General features: G+C 35.8%; 1 protein-coding gene across 1 annotated transcript in view; it reads left to right on the top strand.

Annotated features, from left to right (window-relative positions):
* Positions 1 to 12,648, top strand: part of LOC102499626 (cadherin-18-like) — a 526,097-nt gene that overhangs the window by 281,805 nt on the left and 231,644 nt on the right. The window contains 1 exon segment of the mRNA XM_006169537.1: positions 4,405 to 4,524. Within this exon segment, the coding sequence (XP_006169599.1) occupies positions 4,405 to 4,524 (120 nt within the window).

Genomic DNA, 12,648 nt, shown 5'->3' with positions numbered 1-12,648 from the left:
AGACCCCTTATGCTTTTGGAGCATGCTAGAGAGTCAGTGTTCATCTCCCCTCCTTACTCTGTCACTTATTTAACACCACCAAGATGCCCTTTCCACTTTTCCTGTTCCCCCATTGTTTCTTATTTTGCTTGTCATTGCCTTCATGAATCTGAACTCTCACTTAACAAGGCAGGACTTTAATAGACACCTCTAGCTGAGTGGAGCAAGTCTTTCTCTTTCATGGAGTGATTCAGCCTCTCAGCAATCAAGGTGTAATCTTACCCTGTTTGTCTTTCTTGGCTTTTTCCATGAATGTTTGCCTGGGGACTACTTTTTAGATGTTGAAAACGATTTAGACTGAAATCAGTACTTCAGGGCCAGAGCTACAGAGCTAGTTTCAAATCCTGAGGATGTTAAAAGCCTGTGTTTTGTTTTTTAGTTTTTCGTTGTTTTTCTTTTGAGAGGTTTTTTTATTTTTTCCTAAATGACCAGAGACAGAGATAGAAAGTGGGAAATCACTTCCCAGGGGTATGGCCACAGCACAATACAATCCCTTCTCCCCCACTCTCTTCTCAGGATTTTAGGCAAGCACTCACCTGTGCCTGACATGAGTCTTAAGCTGTCAGGTCTGGGACTCGAACCACAGTGTTCTACATGGGAGTCCAACAACGTAACCAATACACCACCTGCTGGACCCAAAAGCCTGTGTTTTTGTCCTTATTTTACTGTTTTCTATATTGATTTCCCATTCACCGAGCCCCTGTAATCCTTGTATAATTAGAATTCAAAATTTTTCTTATCAGATCAATGACTTGATTGATTTAATTTTATGAAAGTTTAGACAGGTTATGAGTCTATTATGTATTTGATAGTCTAATCAGGATACCTAACTAAAAATTAAAAAAAAAATATTTGTATTGTACTAATGATGACTCATGAGCATGCATGAGAGAGATCCAGAGAGAGAGAGAGTGGGAAGCACTCTTTTTAGAGTCTTCTTATTCTGTAATACCCCTTGCCTTAGCCCTCCAACCACTCAGGGGATTGGGAATATGCATGCAAGCACCTGGCACGTTTTTCAGGCCATCAGGGGGTTCAAATCTGCAGCCATGTGGCTCCCACCACTGCAGTTCAATTTATTATCAGCTGGGCTCCAGAATGGGCACTATTTTTTTTTTTTCTTTTTTTGATGAGGTACCTGGGAAGATGCCTCCTGGACTAACTTGTATTTGTGAATGTATGCCTGGTGATACTCTCCAAACAAGTTAAAAGGGTGAACATTTGGTATAAAGTAAAAGCTATAAAATCACAGAAAAAGTCCTTCATATGCAATTTAGGATAATAATTATACTTAATAATGGAAAATACAGTCTATACATGACCTGCTCTGGGAAGTTAAGGGTGAGAACTGATTGTATCAAGCCAGAAATGAGAAAATTCACAGTTCATGAAAACCCAAATACAGTTTTCTAAGGGTGGACTAGCATGGGGTAAGAGCACATCTTTGTCTCTGTGTGTGTGTGTGTATATATATATACACACACATATATATATATACACACATATACATATATATGTGTATAGACTATTAAAACTATATATATAGACTATTAATATATATATATATATATAGTTTTAATGTTGAGATAATTTTGGATTCACTTGAGGTTGTGGGAAAAAAATGAAGAGTTTTTTGTTTGTTTGTTTTTGTTTTTGTATCCTTTACCCACTGGTCCCATATACTGACATCTTGCAAAACAATAAAACAAGATCCAAATCAAGATATTAAAATGATATAATTGACCAATCTTATTTAGGTTTCCACAGGTTTACTTGGGCAAATAGGTGTGTATGAGCATGCTTAGTTCCATACAATTATGTCAGCTGAGCATAGTCTTGTGTCCATTACAATAATCAAAATGCTGATCATTTCCCACATCATGAGGACCCCATGTGTTGCCTACCTACAACCAAACCTCCCTCCCTCCAGTGCTTCTCCCCAAACCTCTGGCAATGATGACACTGTTGATCTAAACTTTTGTCATTTCAAGAATGTCATATGAATGGAATCACACAGAATATAAGCTTTTGAGATTGACTTTTTGTCTATGACTGTGATTTTCTGGAGACTATTTAAACTGTTGCATTCACCAAGTCTATTCATTTTCATGGTTGAGTAGTATTCCATTCTATAAGCACATCACCCTTTGTTTTATGGTTCTCTTCTGGAAGGACCTCACTGGATGGTTCCCAGATTGGGGCTATTACAAATTATGCTAAATTATGCTGCTATGAGAATTTGTAAGCAGGTTTTATGTAGGCAGATGTTCAAATTTATAGTATAAATACATGGGTATAATTTGCAAGGATTATGGTAGCTATTTATTTAATTTTATAAAAAAATCTGCAAAACTCTGTCCTTTATACACTGGTGTATAAGTGACCATTCTTCAGCACTCTTACCAGTATTATGTGTCACCATTGTGTTTTTTTTTTTTTTGAGAGGTTTTTGCTATAGGGCGCGTGCGCTTGCCAGACAGACAGAGAGAGACATAGAGACAGAAAGCGAGAAATCACCCCCGGGATGGTCACGCCGCAATCCCTTCTCCTCCATTTTCCTCTCGGGATCTTGGGCACGCACGCACACGCGCCTGGCGTGAGTTCTAAGCCACCAGGTCCGGGACACGAACCGCGGTCGACTACGTGGGAATCCAGCGACATAGCCATTACGCCAACTGCTGGTTCCCTCACCACTGTGTTTTGTTAGTCTATAATTTGAGATTGCTTTTAGCCACAACACAATCCTCCCTTTCTGAGTATAGATAAATACAAGTAATTTTTCTTCTTAGAGTCTTAATGTAGAAATGCTATTTAGAGGCCAGAATCAGAGGAAACTATCACGAGCCCATATGGTAAACATATATAATGTGCTAATAAAGATTGTCAGATAAACTCAGCATACTAATTCTATGAAATGTTCTGGTATATTTAGCAGACAAGAACAGACTTTCTTTAAAGTTGCATCTGAATCCCAACATGGAAGTAAAAATGTTATAGTTGAAGAGACATTATATTCTAAATTATTTAAATAATGACTAAAATTGAAAATTGAATGTTCTGTATTCAAGTACCAACATACATGCTCACTTGATTGTGGAAATCTTTTTAGTTGACACATACCCAAATTAACAGAATTTTTATAGTTATACAAAATATCAAATATGCATTATTAGGTGAATCATCAAGTGCATTTCATGAGTAACTGAGAGCACTTACCCACTACTTCTTCAGTGAACTTGTGTAGTCCTTACCAGATGGTTATAATGTTACACTTAAGTCAGTTTTCATTAAAGAATGACTGAAATATGATACAGGTGTTTCTAATTCTGCTCATCCTGTTTAAAAGCAATTAGCGTAATGGCCATGTCAGTGAACTCCCATGTAGTCGTCCACAGTTCGCATCCCAGACCCGGTGGCTTAAAACTCACACCGGACGCGAGTGTGTGCGTGCCCAAGATCCTGAGAGGAGAATGGAGGAGAAGGGATTGTGGCGTGGCCATCCCCCTGGGGGGTGATTTCTCACTTTCTTTCTCTCTGTTTCTGTCTGTCTGGCGAGTGCACATGCCCTGTAGCAAAAACCTCTCAAAAAAACCAAACCCAACCCAACCAAAACAAAACATAAACATTGAGAAACCAACATAAGAGATTTACTAATTTTAGTATCTTTAAATATTTTATTTTAAAGTTTTTAAATTAGTTTAAAATGCATTTTACTCATCAGAAATCCAGTGCAATAGGCATAATATGATATTCATTTTAGAAAGAGAATTATGTTAGTACTGTTTAGGACACGTTTAAAGAAAGAGATTTGAACCTAGGAAACTGGTCATGAGGCTCATTAATAATTCTGGTAAGAAAGTAAAAGGGCACAAATGATGGGAAATGACCTGAGTGAGCTTCTTAGATGCCATTGATAATTTAAGGTCCTCTAACCCACCTCCCACCTGGATCACACACCTTCCCCCCTCCATTTTTCATAATAGTCATGAAGTCTGCATTACGTATCTTTACCATCCCTTTGAGTATTAATGGTACAGTTAATAACAGTTTGATTGATGAGTGTCAATTCAACCAAACCCTGGTTATCTTAGGGTCAAAAGAGACCCTTTTTAATGTGACTGACTCACAACGATCCACAGTAAAGCACCTGAGACCGGATAGTCTAGTTAGAATTCACCATCAGTACTGTTGATTACAGAGAAAGCAAGCAAAGTTTATGTTGAATACACACATCGAAGAATTAAGTTCAGTAGGACACGTTCACAGTAGCTTTCCATAGAAACTCTGCATCCCTATTTTCTGTATTCAAGTTAACCATGTGCTGAATGCCGTCACACACTAAAATTTGTTTTCCTGAATGCACAGGTACCTCTGTTCTACAGGTGACAGCTACTGATGCGGATGATCCTACCTATGGCAACAGCGCGCGAGTGGTGTACAGCATTCTCCAGGGACAGCCCTACTTCTCCGTAGATCCTAAGACGGGTGAGTGTATTTACTTATATTTTATGTGCAAGTGTTTGCTGCAAAGAAAAAAAAGCTATAGTTTTATTGTTTTTATTTCTATATGACCTTCTACGTCAATGATTATTATATTAATATATTTTTAAAATGCCCTTACTTTTTCTAAAACTATGTAACTGAAGAATTGAAGATTAATTAACTGCTTTTTGCATTATTTTGATTTTTCATTATTTATATGCATACCAGTAGAAAGTTACCTACCTTTGAATATTCCTACAACATTTAAATACTCTGTGTTTAAAACAAATATGAAGCATTGCATACACTGAGATTTTCAAATGTATTATTTGTACTATTTATATATTAGTTTTAATACCTTGCCAAGGAGGGTAAATAATTTATTATAGTTTTACATAACTTATTTGAATTTGTCACATAAATCATAATATACACATACTTACATATGCATATATAAAATGATATTACATGGGAATAGTTACTGTGTATTGAATTGACATTTTTTTCATCATGAGCAAGTTCTTCAACCCTCACTATGTTATATAAAAGAAAGTAACTCAGCAAAATTCCAAAGACATATAATATTTTTAGGAAAAACAGAACTTCTGCTCTCTTTTTCCCTTTATACTGACCAAAACAGTTAAATCAGATTATGCCAAAATGAGGATATATTCAATAATGCATCATTACAGCAAGATAATCCAGAAAATATAAAGTAAAAATGTCCTCATTGGCAACCAAATTGTTACTGAAAACTTGGGTAAATGAGACCCATTTTCAATTGAGGAAAGTATTCAGTAGCAAACCAGTCTCAAATTCTACTAAAGCATCTAGAATCCACGCAATCAGGACACATGGAGCAGGGAGGAGAGGTCGAGGATGTCCCAGGAACCCCTCCGCACCCCCGTCCCCATTCTTTCTGACCACACCTGAAGTCCACTGCATCATATTTTCTTTGGGATCTTCATGTAAATGGCTCAAGCCCAGAACTAACAGAAGAGATCTATGTTAGGTCATTGGTCATCAATACTCTTAGTCATTTAATTACATAGCGTACAAAACATTTTTCAGGGATTTTGCTCCTTAAATCTTCAGCTCTTAGGTTCATTTACCATTGTTCTAGACAATGAGGTACATTCAACTACAAAGATGTTGTTCATAAACATGTTCTTCTTTTTTTTTTTTTTTTGAGAGGTTTTTGTTATAGGGCGTGTGCACTCGAAAGACAGAGAGAGACAGAGAGACAGAAAGTGAGAAATCACCCCCCACCCCCCAAAGGGGGATGGCCACACTGCAATCCCTTCTCCTATATTCTCCTCTCAGGATCTTGGGCACACATGCACATGCGCCCAGCATGAGTTTAAGCCACGGGGTCCTGGACTTGAACCACGGTTGACTACATGGGAGTCCAGTGACATAACCATTACACTAACTGCTAGTCCACATAAATACGTTCTTAATGGCTGATACCACTGAGTTGTTTGCCTGGAGTTTTGTTGTTACCAGGTTTACAAGAGAATTTAACTAGGTCTGGAACCAGCAGATGATGTAATGGTTCTATCACTGGACTCTCACGTAGTTGACCATGGTTCAAGTCCCAGACCCGGAGGCTAACAACTTAGGATGGCTTCCTGTGCATGCACAGCCAAAATCATGAGAGGAGACTGGAGGAGTAGGGATTGCGGTGTAGCCATCCCATTGTGGGGGTGATTTCTCCCTTTTTTTTTTTCTTGTTTTCCTTTGCTCTGACAAGGTCATGCACTCTATTGCAAAAATCCCTCACTCTCAAAAAAAAAAAAAAAAAAAAAAAAAAACACCGAGATTTCTTGCCTTCTTTCTGCTCCTGAGGTACACTAACATGTAAGCACATTGACCACAATAGATCTCAGACACTTTCATTCTTTTCTTCTCTTAGCTTGAGAAGAAAACAACAAAGAACAGACATAGATCTAGAAACAAAAATATACACATAACATATATTATGTGTATATTGTATATGCATCATAATAATAGAATAACTTATAATTTATAGTTAAATATGCATCATCATAATAGAATAGCTTATAATTTATACTTAACTGGGAGATGATAGAACAGTACGATGTGCCCTAAAATAAGTATAGGACTTGCAAGTTCTTTTATTTCCAAGATATCATTAAATATGAAGGGTCTTCCAAATGTTCATGAAAAATGCATATTATGAAACCCAAGGACTTTCTAAAGTCCCTTTATATGTAGAAAAAAACAGTTTATTAACCCAGTAATCAAAGTACTAAAACAAAAAGTCTACATGTATTTGTGTACACATTATTGTTTCAGCAGGGAAACTGTAATAGTCAAAAATCTTAAGTCAATTTATTATCTGATATTGGTATTATTCATTTTCTCCACTTTTCCAATAACCAGGTTTGTGTCAAATACAAAGGAAGTATATTTACTCTTTTAAATACGTATCTTTCAAGGAAAAAGAAACAAGGAGAACTCAATGTTCCAATAGCCTTAAGATTATATACATGCTTAAGCACTTATATGTGTGTATAAACATTACATACATGTAAACTTAGATTTTAGTTCATTAACCAACCTTATACACAACAAATGTCTATTTCTAGATCATTGTTATATTTATTTAATGTAATATTGCTAAGATAGAGACATCTTACATGAATTATTTTAAGCGTATTATTGATCAACAAACAAATATGAAATCTGTGTGTGTCTATGTGCTTGCACGTGTGAATATTTGCATATTATGTGAACTCATGAATTTATGTGTGTGTGCACTTGCTTGAAAAAAGCAGGCCACTAAGGACAATGTTTGTCTGGTATTAGACTTTGCTGTGATTTTTGATTTAGTGGAAACAGATTTATTAATAGCATAATATTTCAGCAAAATCGAATATAACTATGCTTATTTATTACAGGTTAAATAATCAACTCATTAAAAGTAAAAAGGTTGTCTCAAACATAAATGTTCAAATGCTATTCTATAAAATCTTTTGCTTTTGCATTTCATTGATCCTCTCTTTAAGTGGTCTGATATAGGGAATACAATGCATATCTCCACATTGATATGTGTTATTATCAGTATCGTATTGACTAATGCACCATGGCTACCTATGAATATATGTCTTATTATCTCACTGATGAAAGAAAGTGTTTTTAACAATCCCTTAAATATGCAAATATCTTAGTTATCTGTAGAAAGTGCTAAGAAGGGTTTTAAAATAAAATGCCCATTATTTTCTTCCAAACTACCTTTTTTGGTAATTTGTGTTTAAAAGCTCAACTACTATGTAATGAGACATGCCCAGAACTAATAAATTGAGTTGAAGTTATGCTCTAAGATAAGTGGAATAAAGCACAAGCAAATACTGAAAGTGTAAAAGTCAGTTACTGTGAATAGAATGTTGTCTAAGAATTGTGGTGTTAGTCACTGTAAACATGGATTTTAATATCACTTAGTCCACTTGCCCAATTGGAATGATTCTATCAACATGTTTCCAATTACTTTCACTCACGACAATTATAATGAAACATAATTTTTGGCTTAAATAAAGTTGTAAGTGCTTATCACTAAGATCAATATCTGGATCGCTTTGTTTCTATTATGTTAAAAAGGTACATTTTGTTATAAATGATGATTTTTCTCTGAGAAACTGCCAAGGAGATCTTGGCCTGCTATTTTATCAACCATCTATGAATATCCGTATCCAAAGAAATGAATTATGTGACTGTTAGATTATTATATGATACAGAGTTGGTTTAATAATGTCTACATTTCTTTACACTGAAATTCCCACTAATCAGTATGGTGACACACAAAGCTTGTGGATAATTTATTGTTTTAAATAACTTTTGTTGGAGTAACCATTTCATGATGTCCGCCCAATGTATAATGACAAAAGAGAAGAAGTGATGTTTTTACATTATCATTTGAAATGTGCAGAAGGCTATGGCAATAGAATATAAGAGAAATATGCTACTTCTAGCCCTGTTTCAATGTAACGTTTTATAACATTAGTAAGTGAAAGAAACAGTTTACTGTATTAGAGAAAACCTGCTGAGTGAGTCTTATTATGTGGTCAAAGAACCAAATTCAAAAGAAAGCTGGTGTGATGGCTGTTAATTAATATGATTCAAATCTCAATCCTAGTGCAATTAATACAGTGTCAACTGTGTTAAATATAAATTAATATACTCCATATTTGCATGTTTTCCATGATACTGAAATTTCGGTAAGTGACACTAGAGGCTGAATGATTGAGTTGCTATTGCAAAGAAACTAGAGTTCTGAACTTAGGTCAAAGACAGAGCCAGAAACCTATGAGGTACATTCCAGGGTCTTAGAGACCAAATGGGAAGATTACAGAGGAGGGGCTATATAGGGGCCAGCAGGTGACATGGTGGTTAAGGTGCTGGATTCCCACATGGCTGACTGCAGTTTGAGTCCTGAACCTGGTGGCTTACCTCTTTTCTCTCTTTTTCTCTCTCTCATGAGCACACATGCCTTATAGATAATTAAGAAATAACAATAAGAATAAAATTAAATAAATAAAAAATTATAAAAAAAAGAAAAAAAGAGGGGTTAAACAGTTTTAACTGGAGAATAAAATCTGTTGATGGCCATTACTTTGCTAGCCATTCGATGATTTTCTCTTCTAACTGTTCTGTAGTCAATAACTTATGAAGTACTTTATGCTATTTTTTGCTAATACATATGAATTAAGTTATCCCTTTGTCTATTTCACACAAGTAATACATTGAATTTTCCTGTTCATTAATTTAGGAAACCTGAAAACTTGGATTAAAATCTGATTTCAGTTAATACTTTCTTTAATTTTGAGAATTTTTTATTTAATTATATTTATCATTTTCATTTTTAAACTTACTACAGAGCACGTGAACTCACTAGACAGAGACAGAGTGAAAGAGAGAGAGAAGAAACAGAGGGAAAGTGAGAAAGCAAGCCTCCAGGAACGCAACTTGAGCTGCAGTCAAGCCATGTGGGAGTCTAGCACATTAACCACTACACTACCTGTTGGCCCCAGTCAGTTCATTATTTCTAAAGGATGCAAACTCTCTTTAAGTGACTATCTAAACTAGTAGGTTATTTAAAAGAAATACATGATAAAGAAAAATTCCCAGTTACGGTATTTTATCCTGATTTCATCATTTGTTTCGAAAGCTATTAGAAATCAACCTTTACTTGTCAATTATGGCATGTCTGATTTGTATCTTTGTTGTCTATTCAGTTTGGCTGAAAAATGCTCAAGTGAGGATATAGATAAAATAGCCACCCTTTTATCTTCAGCATTAACAGTACTGACTCAGAGTGGTGTCACTTGATGAGATAAACTGGCATGCTCACTCTGAAACAACAGTCATTTCTGCACTGGTCTCTGCTAACAATTGCTTTGATTCTCTGAGATGACCTTTCCTTAACATTTTGTAAAAGAAATCAATTGGCGTAAAAATGCACTCAGTGTAGAACTTCATTGAGTTTCTTTGGATGTAATTGAAAACAATGTTTTCAAAACTCTTTCAGCAATCTGCACAGTGCAATTAAATTCATCAACATTTTTGGTTCTAAGACACCTCCTAAGATTTATTTCATTTCAACCATTAGTGAAGATATTATATTTAAGGAGCATTACTGTATGTTTAGGGGAAAAAAAGATATAAAATATCTTTAAAACTTCAATGGATTTCAATATTAATTTTATACAATGCTATGTGAAAATCTATTAGATAATAATTTCAACCCCTTGAATTCAATACCTTCAATTTATAAACAGTTAAAAAGATAAAATATTTTATCTATGGTCCACACTATCCATAGAAGGTATAGAGGAAAGAAAGATTGAGTATGTTCTGCCAATTTCTCGCTCATCTCTAATAGTAATAACAACAACTACAATAAGTTGGCAAGAAAAGTTATAGACTCATTTTTAAATAATTTTGTTAAAATCAACTTAATAATAGACAAAGATTGTTAACTGCTAACCTCCAATGTTCGTAAATTTACTCCTCTTGTAGAAAAATGGAATGCATTCGTTCAAAACGATGCCACAATATGAATTTCCTAATATATGATCTCATTCGTGTCTTTAGAGAAGAATTTTAAGTAGTTCCTGAAATGCAGCACACTGTGTGGAGTATCACAACTCAGAAAGCCCATTTCAAATAACATTTAAGAAATAGTTAATGAAACCTCGTGGATACTACATTTCCAGTAGAAATCAATATCAATTTCTCATTTTGCAGGTCCTATCATTGCTCTGGTTTTACTCTAGCAATGTATGTAGTTCAAAAGCTAAATTTCTCACCCAGCCCCTCTTTATCTACCATGAATTAGTCCTGGCCAGGGAGATAGAAAGAATGACCAGGGCAGGGTGAGGGTTGGTTAGGGAAGTTTTGAAAGCATTATAGGCGTACCACCTTTCCTCCCTCAGTCTGACCATCTCTAGATTTAAACGCATAGGTAATCACTGTGGGTGCAGCAGCTACCTTGTGGTCATGTGACAGCAAGCACAAAGAGAGAATGCTACATATAAAGATTGCTGAGCTCAAAGATCTCAGTGAAGTCACTCTGGTTAGGTTATTTTTATGTTCACACACGTATGATGCTTTGAAACCTGCAAACCTTGTGAAAGATGTTTTGCAGACCAATGAGTCACCTTCATAGCACAATGCACTGCCCAAGCAGGTGTGGAGCAGGTGTCCTGAGATCAGTATCATGCCTCTCAACACAAAATCTATGATCCAGAGAGAGCACTTTGAGCACACTGCTCCCTTTCTACGAGTAACAACTTTACAGTTTCTGCAGCAACACTAAATGAAAGGATATTTTCACATTGATTTAAATGATTAAAAGTTGATTTTTTTCTTAACAGAAATTTTTGCTATAGGGTACATGCTCTCACCAGAGACAGAGAGACAGAAAGTGAAATCACTCCCCTTCCCCAGTAGGGATGGCCACACTGCAATCCCTTCTCTTCTGTTCTCTTCCTGGGATTTTGGGTACACATGCACATGCACCTGGTGTGAGTTTTAAGCTGCTGGGTCCAGTACTAGAACTGGGGTTGACTATATAGGAGTCCAGCCACGTAACCATTATGCCATCTGCTGGTCTCTCAAAAGTTAAATTTGGGGCCAGCTGTTAGTGTAATGGCTATGTCGCTGAACTCCCATGTAGTGAACCATGGTTCGAGTCCCAGACATGATGGCTTAAATTCACGCCTGGCACATGTGCATGTGTGCTCAAGATCCTGAGAGGAGAATGGAGGAGAAGGGATTGTGGCATCGCCATCCCTCCTGGGGGGTGATTTTTCGCTTTCTCTCTCTCTCTCTCTCTGTACATTTTCGTGTCTCGACCGTTTCATATGAAAAAAAAAAAAAAAAAAAAAAAGTTAAATTTAACGTTGATATTTGGGGAAGTACAAGAAAAGAACCAAAGAATATTTGAAAAATAATTATATGATAGTACAAAGTAGCAAGTTACTTTTTAGATACCAGAGATGTCAGATAATTCACCTGCTTAGTAGTGTCATCATTATGTCTTATCAATATGAGCAGAATAGTATCTGTCAAACGTAATTTTGTCTCAGTGTAGCCCTACTGAGACAAAATTATAGATAATTGTTCTATGTTACTCAAATTGTTCAATTTCACTGTAGATGAAACCATTAAAATGTAATTAGCTTTTTTAAAAAATATTTATTTATTTATTTATTTTGTTAGAAAGACACAGAGAGAGAGAGAGTGAGAGAGGGAACATGAGAAAGCAAGCCACCAGGTCTGAGACTCGAACCGAGGTTGGCCATGTGGGAATCCAGCGCTCCTATCCACCATGCCACTTGCCGGCCCCAAAATGTAATTAGCTTTAAGTGTACACTTAAGTCAACTTTGTGGTATGTAAATTAAAGAAATAAAGCTGTTAAACAAGAAAACAAAGTAATGAAATGATATGAATCTGCTTTTTCACAAATATCAACTGTTTGTCAGAAAACTGATCTGCTCTTACCAGGAGGGGAAAAAGTTCTCTCATTGACTATAAAATGGTAGCAGTGACTTTGCACCTGAAAACAGGGAGCTGGAACAGTTCTGTGGCTTAGTGGTTACAGG

The sequence above is a fragment of the Tupaia chinensis genome, unplaced genomic scaffold, assembly GCF_000334495.1.
Source record: "Tupaia chinensis unplaced genomic scaffold, TupChi_1.0 Scaffold147218_1, whole genome shotgun sequence".
Lineage (NCBI taxonomy): Eukaryota > Metazoa > Chordata > Mammalia > Scandentia > Tupaiidae > Tupaia > Tupaia belangeri.
This window is presented reverse-complemented; position numbering and strand designations above follow the sequence as displayed.